The 16542-nt window shown below is 45.5% G+C and overlaps 1 protein-coding gene across 1 annotated transcript in view; it reads left to right on the forward strand.

Moving 5' to 3' along the window:
• Positions 1–15892, forward strand: part of CLYBL (citramalyl-CoA lyase) — a 290759-nt gene extending 274867 nt beyond the window's left edge. The window contains exons 8-9 of the mRNA XM_032151200.1: positions 14640–14759; positions 15765–15892. Coding sequence (XP_032007091.1) covers positions 14640–14735 — 96 coding nt within the window. The 3' untranslated portion in view covers positions 14736–14759; positions 15765–15892. The remainder of the gene's footprint in view (positions 1–14639; positions 14760–15764) is intronic.
• Positions 15893–16542: the final 650 nt, after the last annotated feature.

Raw genomic sequence — 16542 nt, forward strand, 5'->3', positions numbered from 1 at the left:
CAGCCAGGCTGGAGTGCAATGGCGTGATCTCAGCTCCCTGCAATCTCCGCCTCCCGGGTTCAAGTGATTCTCCTGCCTCAGCCTCCTGAGTAGCTAGGATTACAGGCACGCAACATGTCTGGCTAGTTTTTGTATTTTTAGTAGAGATGGCATTTCACCATTTTGGTCAGGCTGGTCTCAAACTCCTGACCTCGTGATCTGCCCACCTCCGCCTCCCAAAGTGCTGGGATTACAGGCGTAAGCCACCGCGCCCAGCCCAGAATTTTGTAGTTTTTATATTGAATTTTATTAAACATATAAAGCAACCATTTCTATAATTCTTTTTTTTTTCCACTTTAGGTCAGTGGGCCTCAAAAAAAGAGTGAGGCAATTTCTTACCACTACCCTAGGGAATAAAAAATTCTCTCTACCATAGCACACACCTCCCTGCAGCATCTTGGGCAGAAATAGGTCCACGAAACACATTTAGTAAACACTATTTAGCTAACTGGTTTCCAAATTCCTGACAATGCTAAAAAAAATTTATTAGATGTACTTTTAACAGTATATATGACATACTTCTGCTGCCTTCTAGAAAAACTGAAAGATGTTTCCATCAATTATTTCATCAGTTGTTTGTTATTCATCAATTGTGCTTTGAAAAAATGTACCAGTATTTTAGTAAATCTTTCAGTCTCTTCTAGTTAATGTTAACTCATTAAATCTGTTTTCCAAAGAAAGAATAAGCCTGCCATGTATGAAATAGAGGAAGTTTAGCATTATTGGTCTTAGCTACAAAATGCTATAAATGGCATTCATTGTTTGCTTTTCTCATAGGCAATAGGAGCTTAAATTTGATGTCAAACATTTTTAAATAAAGACAGTTAAACATTTGGCCTGTTACACATTTGTCTTGGTTTTAAAAATAATTTTAAAAAATCTTTAAACAAGATTTCTGGTTTCGAAAAGAAATCTGAGATGGAGGTGATAGTAGCAGAACTCTACATAATTACTAAAAAAATCAATGAATTATACACGTACAATGGGTGAATTTTATGGTATGCAAATCATACCTCAATAAAGCCACTTTAAAAATTGAGAAAATTAAGCACAAAACCTAATTTGAAGGCAAATGTGTTAACTCCCTTAGATTTTGATACGCTTATAAATCCAATTGTCTTCACCTCAATACATAGCTTTCTACATAGCATACTTGGCTTTATTTTTCCAGATTTCCTTGTGAAAAGATCGAAAGCAAAGACTTGCCTACTCTTGCCTGATTATTCTGCCTGAATATTTTTAAAGAGAAATCTTGCCATCTACATGTTTAGACCCCGAGGAAAGTTTTGTTTCTTTTTTTTGTTTTTTTGTTTTTGTTTGAGAGGGAGTCTTGCTCTGTCACCCAGGCTGGAGTGCAGTGGCGCGATCTCGGCTCACTGCAAGCTCCGCCTCCCGGGTTCACGCCATTCTCCGGCCTCAGCCTCTCCGAGTAGCTGGGACTACAGGCGCCCGCCACCACGCCCGGCTAATTTTTTGTATTTTTAGTAGAGACGGGGTTTCACCGTGGTCTCGATCTCCTGACCTCGTGATCCGCCCGCCTCGGCCTCCCAAAGTGCTGGGATTACAAGCGTGAGCCACCGCGCCCGGCCGGAAAGTTTTAAAAATAGAAGGCTACCTTGGTCTCTCCGATCAGTGTTTAAAGTAAGCATGGCTCTGGTCCGTGGAGACCCAGACCTGGGCAAGTAGATGATTCGGGATGGTCACATATGCAGATAACTGGCACACACATGCACCTCAGCTCTCCTCCCTGCTGTTCAGCCACCTCGACCTTTCCTGCCCTTCTCCTGCCAAATCCATCTTCCAAGCTTTCTACTGCTTCTCCTTCCCCATTGCACCCCCGACTTCCTGGAACTCTTGGTAAAGTCCTGAATTAGTCTTACCAAGAACAACACACAAATCTTTCTATTTTCTAGCCCCATCTTTCCATTTATTTAGCTAAAGCTAAATAATTTCATCCTTCCTTTGTAAAAAGCAAAATGTTAACGCTGTCCATTCATTTTACATCCACTCAATTTCCACATTCCAAGAAATGTCCTCCCTTTTGAACAAATGTGTCTAGCCATCATCTTTGCTACACCTCTTCCTTTTCTGGTCCATCATCTGCTGAAAGAACTGTCCTGCGTTTCAGTACCTCCTCCTCAGTGTAAGCCAAGCTCTGGACTTCAGATCATCTGCATTTGATTAGCGTCTGTCCTCTGCTGATATTCTAAGTTTTTTAATTTTTCTGAATTTATTTGTTTTCCTCCTGAGGCTCTGCCAAATATATAGCATCCCTGAGTCTGGTTTCTTAAGGAGCCAACTAAATCTATGATTTATAAGAGTTTAGAGGGGACAGGAAGCTTCAGGCATGAGCCTGTTTCTATTCATTGTATTTTCAAAAACACTCATGTCTCTCAAGCTCTTGCAGGTCTTAAAACTACTCTGAAATCATAAAACCCACTTAGAATTCAAACAGTCTGCTTCTCACTGGGCCATTCTGTGATAAGTGGAATTAAATAATCTCTGGCCAGCAATAACAGTAGCAATACCAGTAGCAATGGTGGTAGCAGTAACCATGTGGGCAGTGGTCATGGGAGTGGTAATAATAACCAGAGGAGAGATCATCACACTCCTAACAGTAGTGGTGGCCATCATGACAGTGGTGTGGCCACAGTAGTGACAGTGCTGGTAGCATAACTGCTTCCATTTACTGTGAGAGCCTGTTAGGTGACAGGCCATTGCATATATATATATATATATATAATTTTTTTTTTGAGACGGAGTCTTGCTCTGTTGCCCAGGCTCGAGTACGACAGTGGGATCTCGGCTCACTGCAACCTCTGCCTCCTAGGTTCAAGCGATTCTCATGCTTCAGCCTCCCGAGTAGCTGGGATTATAGGCGCATGCCACTATGCCCGGCTAATTGTATTTTTGATAGAGGCAGGGTTTCACCATGTTGGCCAGGCTGGTCTCGAACTCCTGACCTCAAGTCATCCACCTGCTTCGGCCTCCCAAAGTGTTGGGATTACAGGCATGAGCCACTGCACCTGGCCCTTGCATATATTATTTTATGTAATCCTCACAACAGCCCTACAGGGGTGATATTATCCCCATTTTCCAGATGAAGAAATTAAGACTAGGAAAGGTAGCTTTATTCATTGTGGATCACACAGCTAGGAAAAGGCATTCCTGGATTCAAAGTCAGGTGTAATGGAGCCCAAAGTCCACATCCCTAACCTCTGCATGAAGCTGCTTCTAAGGGAAATCCCCAGAAAAGCCAGATCCTTTCTCTCCAGGGAGCTTCGTTCCCCTTCATTGCAGCCACAGGCTACTGAGAGCCACCGCAGGCTGTGCCCATCCTGGAGAGTGCCCTGTTTCTGTGTGGAGAAGATGATCCCTCGTGCCTGCTCAGACCATCACTGACCTGGCAGGTGGAGCTGCCCCAGGAATACAAGAGGCCTCCCTTCCGTGCCCCTCATGGCCCTGCCCTCTGAGTGACAGCCAGAGAGCTATGGGGGAGGGGACGGGAGGGATAAAGAGGAGCTTCTTCAGGCTTCTGCACCTTTCAGAGCTTGGAAAATTAATCCACTAACTGCCCAGGGTGCAGAATCCAACCAACCTCCTGCATGACCCCCAAACTCAGCACCCTCTCTGAATCTGTGCCTTCCGGGGCCTTCCCCAGCTGCTCAGCATGCTGCTCCCGTCTGACTTTTCACTGTGCTTCCCAGTCAGGTGCAAAATGAACACCACCCCATCCCACCCCAAATCCGATATTCCCACTGTTACGTTCTTATGAATTATTTAAAGGGCTTCCCCATCAAAGGCCATGGAGTGTCTTCCGTCTGAATTCCATGATAGGTAACCCTAGATTAGCACAATGTGAATTGGTGTCTGTGTTGAATGACTTCAGTTGAACTTTCAGAAATTTCATGTCGAGATACATTAGCATCCGTAAATTATCTGGCAATAGGAACGAATGGCTGCTGAATTTCAATTCAAAATATTATTAAAATACCGATCAAATTATCACTACAATTTAAAGTGTTAAAAAGATGAAAAACACGTTCTATACTTTCTGAGTCTTCAGTCATATTCTTTTACTATCTTCCTGACAGTTGTGTATTTATTTAATTATTGAGACAGGGTCTCACTCTGTTGCTGGAATGCAGTGGCATGATCATGGCTCACTTTAGCCTCGACTTCCTAGGCTCAAGTGATCCTTCCACCTCAGCCTCCTGAGTAGCTGAGACCACAGGTGCGTGTCACCACACCCAGCTAATTGTTTTTTTTTTTTTTTTTTTTTTGAAAAGACAGTCTCACTATGTTGCCCAAGCTGGTCTCGAACTCCTGGGCTTAAGCAATCCTCCCGTCTTGGCCTCCCAAAGTGATTACAAGCGTGAGCCACTGTGCCCAGCCTTCGTTACAATTTTTAAAGATGTTTATCCATAAAACAAAAGGTTACTGATATTCAGATGTTATACAAGGACCAAATATCACCGCCTTCAATCCTCCTAACAAATGCTTTAGGTGTTTTTAAGACTTAAAATGCCACTCATATATTGTATTATTGAATTCTAGTATGTCCGGTATTTTATTTTATTTTTATTATTTTTTTTTTTTGAGACGGAGTCTCGCTCTGTCGCCCAGGCTGGAGTGCAGTGGCACAATCTCGGCTCACTGCAAGCTCCGCCTCCCGGGTTCACGCCATTCTTCTGCCTCAGCCTCTCCAAGTAGCTGGGACTACAGGCGCCTGCCACCACGCCCGGCTAATTTTTTGTATTTTTTAGTAGAGACGGGGTTTCACCGTGGTCTCGATCTCCTGACCTCGTGATCCACCCACCTCGGCCTCCCAAAGTGCTGGGATTACAAGCGTGAGCCACCGCGCCTGGCCCATGTCTGGTATTTTAATAAATTATAAGAACTTTCAAATGGAAGCCCAGGATGAAAAATGTTATATTTTACCTTTTCCCAAATTCTCTTGTTAAAATTGCAATTCCACGTATTTGCTTATCTGTACATTATCTATATGTATTTTTAGCCTCATCTTAAGTAATATTTCTGAAATAGTTTAAATATGCTATTTTTATAAATTACATTAAATATAATTTAAAATACATAGTATATACAAAATAAATATGTTGCTGGATTAGAACTTTCTCTATAATTATCCCAAATACCAGTTATCAGCCATACTTTGAGTTACAATGATTAATAAGAAGAATTTGAGATTTGGAGTGAAAAGCCTTAGATTCTAGTCTTGTCCTCTTAAGTTCTTTTATAAGATTAACTAGTACTGAACCCCATTGTTTGCACCTGTAAAACTAAATAATCATACCTTCTGTACTATAGGTGAGAAAATGTCTTTGAAAATATTTTGGGCCAGGCGCAGTGGCTCACACCTATAATCCCAGCACTTTGGGAGGCCTCAGCAGGCGAATCACTTGAGGTCAGGAGATCAAGACCAACCTGGACAACAGGGTGAAACCCCATCTCTACTAAAAATACAAAAAGTTAGCAAAGTTTGGTGGGGCATGCCTGTAGTCCCAGCTAGTCAGCTAGTGGGGAGGCTGAGGTGGGAGGACCACCTGAGTCCGGGAAGTCAAGGCTGCAATGAGCTGTGATCGTGCCACTGTACTCCAGCCTGGGAGACGGGGAGCCTGGGAGACGGGAGTGAGACCCTGTCTCAAAAAAAAAAAAAAAGAATATTTTGTAATAGTATAAAGTACTATCAAATGAAACCTCTTTTTTTCCTCCAGTTTTCAGTTTGGAAACTAATATTCCAGGGCTTACTGAGGGTATAGTTAACTAGAGTAGAGGTTATTGTTGCCAAGACAATCTTCCTATTTCCTCCTCAAGGAAACTGACATCCTTTCCCCCAGATCTACCCTCCCCTGGTGCCCAGAAAGCCATGCCAGACAATCCATCCATGCTGTCCCACTCGGAAGTAGGGCTGGGCCAGGCCAGCCCAGTCCAGCTCATAGCTTCCCAATCGCTGGATCCTCGGACCACCTTCTGGACAGAGGAAAAACACCCAGAGTGAAGGAAAGGAAACAGGTGGTTCAACTTCCTCTGCTTAGGGTCCAGGAAGGAGCAAATATGGGCCCATCAGTGCGTGTAGCAAAAACAGAGGAACCCCACTGGGTTTCAGTCCAGCTTCGTCTAATAGAGACTGTCTTTATGTGCTTTGTCATAAGAAAAGTCAAGCAGCTAATAAATAGCAGAACCGACCAGGCGCGGTGGCTCACCCCTACAATCCCAGCACTTTGGGAGGCCGAGGCGGGTGGATCACGAGGTCAGGAGTTCAAGACCAGCCTGACCAACATGGTGAAACCCTGTCTCTACTAAAAATACAAAAATTAGCTGGGTGTGGTGGCAGGCGCCTGAAATCCCAGCTACTCAGGAGGCTGAGGCAGGAGAATCGTTTGAACCAGGGAGGCGGAGGTTGCAGTGAACCGAGATCACGCCATTGCACTCCAGCCTGGGCAACAGAGCTAGACTCTGTCTCAAAAAAAAAAAAAAAAAATAGCAGAACCAATATTTTAAAATGTCATCTCTCTTCCAGATTGCTTTAATTTAGGCTGGAGTAGGCTGCATGTCCTCAGGCTCTAGGAGACAGCTTTTGAGCCATAGACAGAGCCACAAAAAGATCCAGTGTCTCCTACCACACCCCTTAGTTTTGTGTGTCTGTTATGTCACTGGTGACCAGAGACACAAGGCTCCTGCAGAACAAAGAAAGCCAACTCCATGCACACTTCTCTGTGTCCCCTTCCAGTCCCCACGCCCCTCTCCTGACTCTCCTGGCTCTCCTGGCATCCCTGACCTTCTAAAGCTGACTTTTAAATACCTGTTCCTTGAAGCCCTTCTCTGGCCAAACAAACGCCATTGTGGTAGCTCCTTCTCTCTGCAGCTCCTGGCCCTGAAGCACCACAAACGTCATAAACTCACTTGCCCTTTAACTGTTAAGTCATTTGCACGAGTTAACTTGAGCCCAAGCCAACATGAAATTTTTTTTTGTGAAAAAGTCTCACTCTGTCACCCAGGCTGGAGTGCAGTGGTGTGATCACAGCTCACTGCAGCCTTGACCAGGCTCAAGCAATCTTCCCCATTCAGCCCAAGAGTGCTGGGATTACACTACCACACTGGCCCCAACATTACCAGTTTTGAGGTCAGCCATGGTGTCCTACCAGAGGCTCAGCAAGTGTTGGCCAACTGACCAGTGAATATTACCAGACCAGGGGCACAGAGAGACACGTGCAGATAAAGGAGAGGAGAAGGGTGAGCTCAGAGATGGAAAGCTTTGTGGAGACCTGAGGTGATTCTGTCTTCTATCACTGTCCCCTCAGTCACCCAGCTCGCACTCCAGAGAGAACCATCATGTGCCCTGGTCTGTCTTCCTTCCCTCCTCCTGTCCGTTTCCCCTGCGTAGCTGCTCCTCAGCCTTCACATGTCAGTTTAAACATCACGTCCCACAGGATGCCCCACCTGATCAGGTTAGGTCCCCTATCAATTGCTTTTCAACTCCCCTGTGCCTTGCCCTTTTTTTTTTTTTTTTTTTTTTTTTTGAGACGGAGTCTCGCTCTGTCACCCAGGCTGGAGTGCAGTGGCGCGATCTGATCTCGGCTCACTGCAAGCTCTGCCTCCCGGGTTCACGCCATTCTCCTGCCTCAGCCTTTCTGAGTAGCTGGGACTACAGGCGCCTGCCACCACACCCGGCTAATTTTTTGTATTTTTAGTAGAGACGGAGTTTCACCGTAGTCTCGATCTCCTGACCTCGTGATCCTCCTGCCTCGGCCTCCCAAAGTGCTGGGATTACAAGCGTGAGCCACCGCACCCAGCCGTGCCTTGCTTTTTGAGCAAACTTTCCAGTTCATAAGTAACAGTCGTTTCTATCATTGTCTATTTAATGTCTTTCCCCCCATTAGACTGGAAGCCCTGTGAGGTCAGGGACTACATCTGTCCTGTTCCCTGCTGTCGTAAGTCCCTGGGCCTGCAGCACGCCAGGTATGCAGTAGGCTCTGCATCCGTGTCAGTGCAGGGAGCTGATAGGCACAGGTGTAGGCCAGGGCATCCTGCACAGCTTGATGGGGTGGGAGGCAGAGCCCCATATCTCTGAGACCAGCTGGGATGAAGCCTCACTGCATATTCCAGGTGACTTAAAGACTCAGCAGGTATGTGTGATAGCAAAGCTTTGCCCAAACAGCTACAGTCCCTTCCCTAAGGTCCCAAATTAAAGAAAAAGAATGGCCCAAATCACCAACTATGGAACGTGTGTCCCTCTATTCAGGCAGGTCAGTATTGTTGCTCTTGGCTTTGCATTCAGCCTTTTCCATCATCACCAGGTCAGTGGTCACAGAGCATCTCCCGTGTACCTGGCAGGTACTGGGTGCTGGGTGCCGGGTCCTGGGAGTCAGAGGCACATGAGGGCGCCTCCCCACGGGCCTCACAGCGTTGTGAAAGACAGCAGTGTAAACAAATAATCTCACTAGATGGGAACACAGGCTATACCAGGAGCTGTACAGGGAAAAGGTGGAGAGGGATTTGCTCTACCAAGGAGGCCTCAAAACACTTCACAGAGGTGACACCTTGACATCTGGAAGCATCAGGAGGAGTTTGCCAGACAGGGAACGAGCCTTCAGAGAGAGAAGAGGGCTTGTGGCAGAGCTGCAGGGTGGTGTGTGTTGGGGGACAGGCCTCAAGGGACTGGCAGGAGACGAGGCTGAGGGGGGCAGGGTCCCATCATGGGCAGGCTTGGGTCTCCACTGAAGATATTGCACTTAATTCTGCAAGTCCAAAGAAAACCATGGCAGGGTTAAAGCAAGTGGATGATTCCATCAGATCTGTTTTAGAAAGATAACAGCACGCTCCCAACTAGAAAAGTGCCACCCCCTATAAACATCCTGGCACCATGTCCCTGAGAGCTCCAGGAGCCAGCTTTGGAGCTGGGAAGCCTCACTGAGCTGTGGGTGCCTGGCGCCCAAACGGACATCCTTAAAATAAATGTCACAACAAAACTGAGAGGGAACCAAGGGCACATGAGGGCTTTCTAAGGACTCTCCCAAGTGGGAGAAGTTGCAAAATAGGAAAGAAGAATGAAACAGTGCCCTTGAGAGTGTCTCTGGGAGCATCATCTTCCGCCTTTTTTGAGGAGTTTCAGGGCGCTGTTGACTTCATAGGTAAGGAAGAGCCATATCCCAGGAGGCCACAGCTGGGCTGAGAGATTTAGCAAGTAGAAGGCACAGCCAGGATCTCGAGGAGAAATTTGATCATGGCCAACACTGGCTGGAAGTTTAGGAATTCCCTGGGAACTGCTGTGAGGCCAGTCATTCATTCATTGAGCAGAAAGACTTAGCACCATATAAGGGTGATACCCCAAAAAAGAAGGACTCTAGCAGCTGTATTCAAATATTAGCATTAATTCTCACAGAGAACTCCCTCTCAGGGAGCCACAGCAACACCATCATCAGAATGTGCCAGAAGGAACCCCCTCAGTGTCCACAAAAGTTAATTTGGAAACATAGTGAATAGGGAAAGACTTACATCAATTTGTGGTTTCTAGAAAATTACTCTTTTAGGACTATGGAGAAAAAAAAGTCAAGTACTAAGTACCAGAAATGCAAAATATATGACAATTTCCCATAGATGTGATCACTGTTGTCATCACGCTGTCATCATCACCTTCACCATCAAACTGTAAGTCAGATTATGTCAGTGCTTATCTGATCCACGGGCAATGGCCGAGGTGTCAGAAAAACTACAGTTCGATGGTGACTGTTTCCTTCTTACGCAGAAGACACGTGTGCCATGGTGATACTGGCCTTCACCTCCAGGAGTCTGAAATCATAGACATATAGTACAGTAAGATGTGCAAAGCAATTGACGAGTGATTTATTACAACAAATAACACCATAGGTAACTGTCAAATAAAAGCCCATTGCATCTGGATTTCCACGGCAATGCATAGAGATGCCTGGCATTGCTCTAGGTATCCAATGTCGTATCTGTATGAGCAGTGCAGTCCCGCAAAGATGGCCCTGATTGGGAAGAAGTGCAGCTGTGGCAGGCCCTCAGATCGTCCCTGTGCTCACCACCCTGGCCTTTTCTCCGATTCTTGTTGCATCAGGTAGCACCTGCTTCTTCCTCCCCTCTCCCCTCCAGCAAATAGTAAGCTCCCAGAGGGCAGGGCCAAGTCTCATCCTCTCACTGTCCCCAGTGACTCACCAGGGCCTGGCACAAGGGAGCTGCTCGGTCCATACTTGATGGATGAATGGATAAGTGGTGACTAACCTAAGGAAATTCTGTCATTTGGCATCTTGGGGATGCCCTACAAGAGAAAGGCATCATTTACAGAAGGCTGCAAGAGGACTCTTCACTTTATAGACCTGCATATCCAAGCCAGTTTAACCATTTCTACCTGGGGGAGCTAAAACATGGAAGTTCTCAAACGTGAATGTGCATTAGAATCACCAGAGGAGTCCTAGTCAACCTCCAGGTTTTCTGCACAAATCACATGGGACTGGGCCCAGGAATCTGCATTTTAACAAGTCCCCCCTGCCCGTTGTTCTGATTCAGGGAGTCACAGAACACACTCAGAGAACCCTTTTCAATCACCAGGCCCCTAAGAGCACAGGCTTGGCATTAGAGTCAGCTTTATCCCTGTTCTATTATATCTTTACTAACTACAGGGCTAAGTTGCACATGTTTCTTAAGCGCCTTCTGCCTCAGTTTCCTCAGTTATTAAAAGAGGATGAGTACAAACTCAGAGACAGAAAGGAGAATGGTGCTGGGCAGTGGCTCATGCCTTCTAATCCCAGCACTCTGGGAGGCCGAGGCAGGAGGATCACTTGAGCCCAGGAGTCTGAGACCAGCTTGGGCAACATAGGGAGACCTCGTCTCTACATAAAAGATTAGCTGGGCATGGTGGTGCACACCTATAGTCCCAGCCACACGGGAGGCTGAGGCAGGAGGATGGCCTGAGCCTGGGAGGTCGAGGCTGCAGTAAGCCGTGATGATGCCACTGCACTCCAGCCTGGGTGACAGAGTGAAACCCAAGGATTCTACTTTTGGGATCCTTGTCAAAAGTAGAATAGTGGTTGCTGGGGGCAGGGGACATGGAAATGGAGAATTGTCTAATAGATACAGAGTTTCAGGGATTTTGGGTTTTTTTTTTTTTTTTAGGATGGAGTCTTGCTCTGTCACCTAGGCTGGAGTACAGTGGCATGATCTCAGCTCACTGCAACCTCTGCTTCCCGAGTTCAAGCAATTCTCATGCCTCAGCCTTCCATGTAGCTGGGATTACAGGCACCCACCACCATGCCCAGCCAATTTTTGTATTTTTAGTAGAGACAGGGTTTCACCATGTTGGCCAGGCTGGTCTCGAACTCCTGACCTCAGGTGATCCATCCGCCTTGGCCTCCAAAGTGCTGGGATTACAGGCGTAAGCCACCGTGCACAGGCTGCAGAGTTTCAGTTTTGCAAGAAGGAAAAGCTCTGGAGATCTGTAGCACAATGTACATAGAGTTAACACTACTGAACTGTACACTTAAAAACGTCTAAGATGGTGAATTTTATGTTTTATGTTTTTGCCACAACTAGAAAGAAAAAGTTTTACTGGGGATGGATAATGGTATCTACTTCAAAGTGTTGTTATGAGCATCACATGAAATAATGTATGTAAAGTGCCAGGCAACAGGCCCCAGACTAGGAACTGCTCAAAAACTTACAGCTATTATTATTACAGTAGCATAGGTGTTAAAAAATTTAACCATGAGGCCGTGCGTGGTGGCTCACACCTGTCATCGCAGCACTTTGGGAGGCCGAAGCGGGCAGATCACCTGAGGCCAGGAGTTCGAGACCAGCCTGGACAACATGGTGAAACCCTGTCTCTAATAAAAATACAAAAAAATTAGCCAAACATGGTGGCACACACCTGTAGTCCCAGCTAGTTGGCAGGCTGAGGCAGGAGAATCGCTTGAACCTGGGAGGCGGAGGTTGCAGTGAGCCGAGATCACACAACTGCACTCCAACCTGAGCAACAGAGCGAGACTCAGTCTCAAAAAATATATAATAAATATAAAATATAATCATTAAGGAAGATTTCAAACTCTCCTAAAAAATCCAAGTAGCTTTTTGATGAACTGCATTTTTCCAAATCCTGACCAGTAGACTATTTTTCATCTCACCTATAGATCCATATGTTAAAAAAATACCACCTAAATTATAGGTGGCTCTGTGAGAGCCTGGGGATATTCACGCCAGGCAGTCTCGTTCATAACACTGCAATCCTCCATTTGCAGAGATGCAGGAAACAAGAAAAATGCTACATTTTGTTTTGCACCTTAAGCTTCATTAAAGAAAATCAAGCAAAACCTGCTACCATAGAAGAAATGATCTCCCAGTCTTGAAAAACTACATGAAGTGTTTTTTATCTTTGATGTGCACATGGAACCCAAAGCAGGTTCGGGAACATGGCACAGACTCACAGCCACCATTTGGATTCTCTGTGCACCATTTTGATTTCGTGTGCATCTATGCTAATTTCGTCTCCCCAGCCTATTGTTTAAACCCTAGCAGGACATGTGCTGTTTTACAGGGCCATAATCCACTTGGTGGGTGGATAACCAAGAGGCCTTTGGTCTTCATCATTTACTCCAATAAGAAAACTAGACGATTGCCTTGTAAAACTGCATGTGACCCAGGCCCGGATTTCCATGTAATGCCAACCTACAGGACCTACTCAGAACTTCCAACCAAATTAGGAAAATTCCTCCCAGTCACAGAGGTGACCAAAATTAGTTAGAGGCTGAATGAAATTATGGAAAGGACAATCTAGGGGTATAAACAGTAAAAACGAGAGGGCTGGGAAGTGACTTACAGTACAGGAATTTAGGCCACACAGGTGTTCATATGAGTAAGAGTCATCATTTCTAAGGCTGAAAAGGTTGACCACTGCTGGTAAAAATTCTAATCCTAGTACGCTTAGAATCTCTCACAATTGAACTATAAATCCCAAAAGTCATTGCTAAGGATTCCCCCCATTTTTCTTTACCTCCATCCTATGTATAACCATAAGTTACTACCTCTCAGCCCTCATCATGGGAGCCCAGCACTCCTGTCCCGGCAGCCCTGAGTAACATCAGCATTGACTGTTGGGAAGTGGTACTTGTGAAATCCAGAAACGGGCTGCAATAGATGCAAATGGACCATCATCAATGTGCATTAGGATTGCCCCAACCACCTCCAGATCTCGAAGGATCAGCATCACTCACACCAGCATCACTCACACCAGCATCCTTGCCAACAGGTCAAAGCAGGGTGGATTAGGATGAGGGGCTATCATTGTAAGCAGCAAAAGGAAGTGTTGAAAAGAACACAAATAACCAGACATTAACTTTGGGTTCTGAGCATGCTGCTTTCTGTCCATTTAATCTATCTTTTGCTGATGCACTTAAAGAAGCTACCTTGTCGTCTTAATGTGGGGATCTCTGATGAAGGCTTGAAGCTCTGAGACCCAAGCATCAGCCCCAGCTCTGGCTTTCCCTAGTCACATGACCTTGGAAGATTACTTCTTTTTTGTTTCCTTCTTTTACTACTCTGAGCCGCAGTTTCCTCATCTAAAACAGGGCTCAGGTTACTTGACACAGTCTATATAAGTATGGTAGAAGTTTTTTAAAAAATGAGTCTGTAAAACGGGACTATTCCAAGAGATTTCAGAGATGCCTTCCCATCTTAACATTCAACAGATCTATGATTCCTTTGTTACAGCCCATGTCCCTGGTATTTCTTTCTTTTTTGAGATGGAGTCCCGCTCTGTCGCCCATGCTGGAGTGCAGTGGTGTGACCTTGGCTCACTGCAACCTCCACCTCCTGGGTTCAAGCAATTCTTCTGCCTCAGCCTCCTGAGTAGCTGGGACCACAGGCATGCGCCACCACGCCCAGCTAATTTTTGTATTTTTAGTAGAGACAGAATTTCACCATGTTGGCCAGGCTACTCTTGAACTCCCGACCTCAGGTGATCCGCCTGCCCCGGCCTCCCAAAGTTCTGGGATTACAGGCGTGAGCCACCCGTGCCCGGCCATCCCTGGTAATTCTAATCGTCTTCTGTAAGTGTGTACCAAGAGACTCATCTCTTTGTACTCAGTACAATCCTACCTTGCATTTTCTCATCACCTTATCATATTACCTCTCAATTATGTTACAGCAAGGAGGTAAGATTTTGCCATTAGCCTGACGGTACAATTTTTTAAAACAATAATCAGTTGCCAGAATATATTCCTGCTTTTAAAGTTCTACATAATATTTCAAAAATATATAGGGAAGTATTTAGATTTTCCTTCCACAGCTGTTTTCTGCTTGATTTCAAGAGTTAACTGAACAGTTTGCTGTCTTGTGTCCAATGTGTTTCTCCTCTCCATTAAAATGCTGAAGATTTTTATTTTTTTCCCCTCTTTAGGAGGAAAAAAGAATTCTTTCCTCTGTAATTTACTTTGGCTTTCTCAAAAGTTGGGTGGGAAAGTCTATAATTCAGGTGGAATCTAAAATGTTCTTGTTGCACAAGTGTGCACAGAAAGGAAACCTATAATTTCGAGTATTCTTTCAGGAAGTTCGTGTTCTCTGTTTTCCAGGGAGCCTTTACTTTCCAAGGGAGTATGATCGACATGCCATTACTGAAGCAGGCCCAGAACACTGTGACGCTTGCCACCTCCATCAAGGAAAAATGATCTGTTAAATGAAGCTCTCATCAGGTGGGCTGAGGCATATACAGTGGGTTTCTTAAAGACAAACCACAATACTCAAAGCAACTTGTTAGGATGCCAGATTGGGACCTGACTCCATTTACAGTTCATGTTAATCACGATTTTGTTGTTGTTGTCTTACTGGCCAGTTGTTCCCCTAAAAAAATGAACGTTTTTCCTTTTGGGTCCAAGCTTACAATTTTATTGTTTTTAGTGTATTACAAATATGGGCTTATGATTTCACAGGGAGGTAAGATCCTGGGGAAAGATGGGCTGTGAGGGGAAGGTAGGTCTTTAATGAAACGTATCTTTCCCAAATAGACATATTCCCTCCACCCTTCTCATGTTAGTAAATGTTTCCTGCTTGTTCATTTATACAGCTGACACCACAAATAATTTTAAGAAAAGCCAGGCCTTTAAAACATAGTAACAACATTAAGGGGTCATCTCTATTTCACTAGTAATCTGATAAAACAACAGAGATGGCATCAAAAAAGGATACTAAGTATTATATTGGCTTAAAAAGACACTTTCTAAAAATAAACTTTCAAAACTGGTTACTATTAACCTCCACCCCTAAAACAAAACATCCATCTCCTTGAACCGCTAGATGATGAACACGAAAGCTGTCATCCTGGGTGAATGCTGTGGGTCAACCGTTACCGGCAATTAAAAAATAAATGTGCAGAAACACAAGACCATCCATTCTCCCCCTTTATTTTCTCGTTTAACTGTTTGCCATTGAGGCCATTTCCCCCTGGAAATGTATGGCCGGGACAGGACTCCCTCAGTCATAAACTTGTAGCGTCTCAGAAGACACAATGCACCGGGCTGGTGCATGTGGCCCCTGCGAGATTTGCATCACATTAGAGATGCGGCTGCAGGTCAGATGGGTGGTGTGGTTAACGGGCTTAGTAAAGCTGTTTTGAAGAGGTTAACCCAGCTTGTAGTAAGGGTAAATAAACATAACAACCAGCCATTGTTCCCTATTCAGCATGTACTCTTATATTGAAGGCTAAAGGGTATTGAAGCTGCAGAGGGATCAACTTGTGCTTGCCAGAGGACGCCAATGAAGTTTGAAACACCAACAATCAGAGATTTTGTTTCTGTTCCTCATTAAATCATGAGCTTTTGTGCCGAGACTCTGGACGACTGTTCCTTAAGAAATTAACAGAATGGGAAGTTTTAAACTCTACACCAACCTTTTCATGACCTACACAGCAGCAACGCTGCTACTCTTAGACAAACACCGCGGGGAAGGCTGTTCTGTTTATTTAAATTTGTAAATAGAAAACAGTTGTTTTTTACTTTCATTTTTCACCTCCTCCTACGCCCTTTTGGATTACTTCCTCCGCGGCCCCTAGTGTGAGCCCCAACCAGGCCTCTCCTTTTCCCCACTTCTCGCAGTTCCCACAGGAAGCCCGAGAGGTGAATGGAGCTGAGGTTAGACACCAGGAGAGGCATCATCACACGAAAGCATGGCCGCAGAGTCCCACTGCCACCAGCCGACCCCCACCAACCCCAGTGCACAGCAGAGAGGGACAGGCATGAGGGGAGCCAGCACCGGGCAAGATGGCTCTGGGGATCCTCATTCTGTGAAGACACCAACCCATTTCTCAAACACGGGATCCAGGAGACAGATAGCTCCATGGGGTCCCTCATAGAGGAGTGCCACCCTCCACCCTGGCTACCCTGTGCTGCCCTAGAGTGGCCAGAAAGGAAGGTGGGAGCTAGCCCCATCCTCACTCAGAGGCCGGAAGGAGGAAGATGGCATCTCGCCAACTTCCGAGCC

Source organism: Hylobates moloch, unplaced genomic scaffold (genome assembly GCF_009828535.3).
Source record: "Hylobates moloch isolate HMO894 unplaced genomic scaffold, HMol_V3 SCAFFOLD_4, whole genome shotgun sequence".
Lineage (NCBI taxonomy): Eukaryota > Metazoa > Chordata > Mammalia > Primates > Hylobatidae > Hylobates > Hylobates moloch.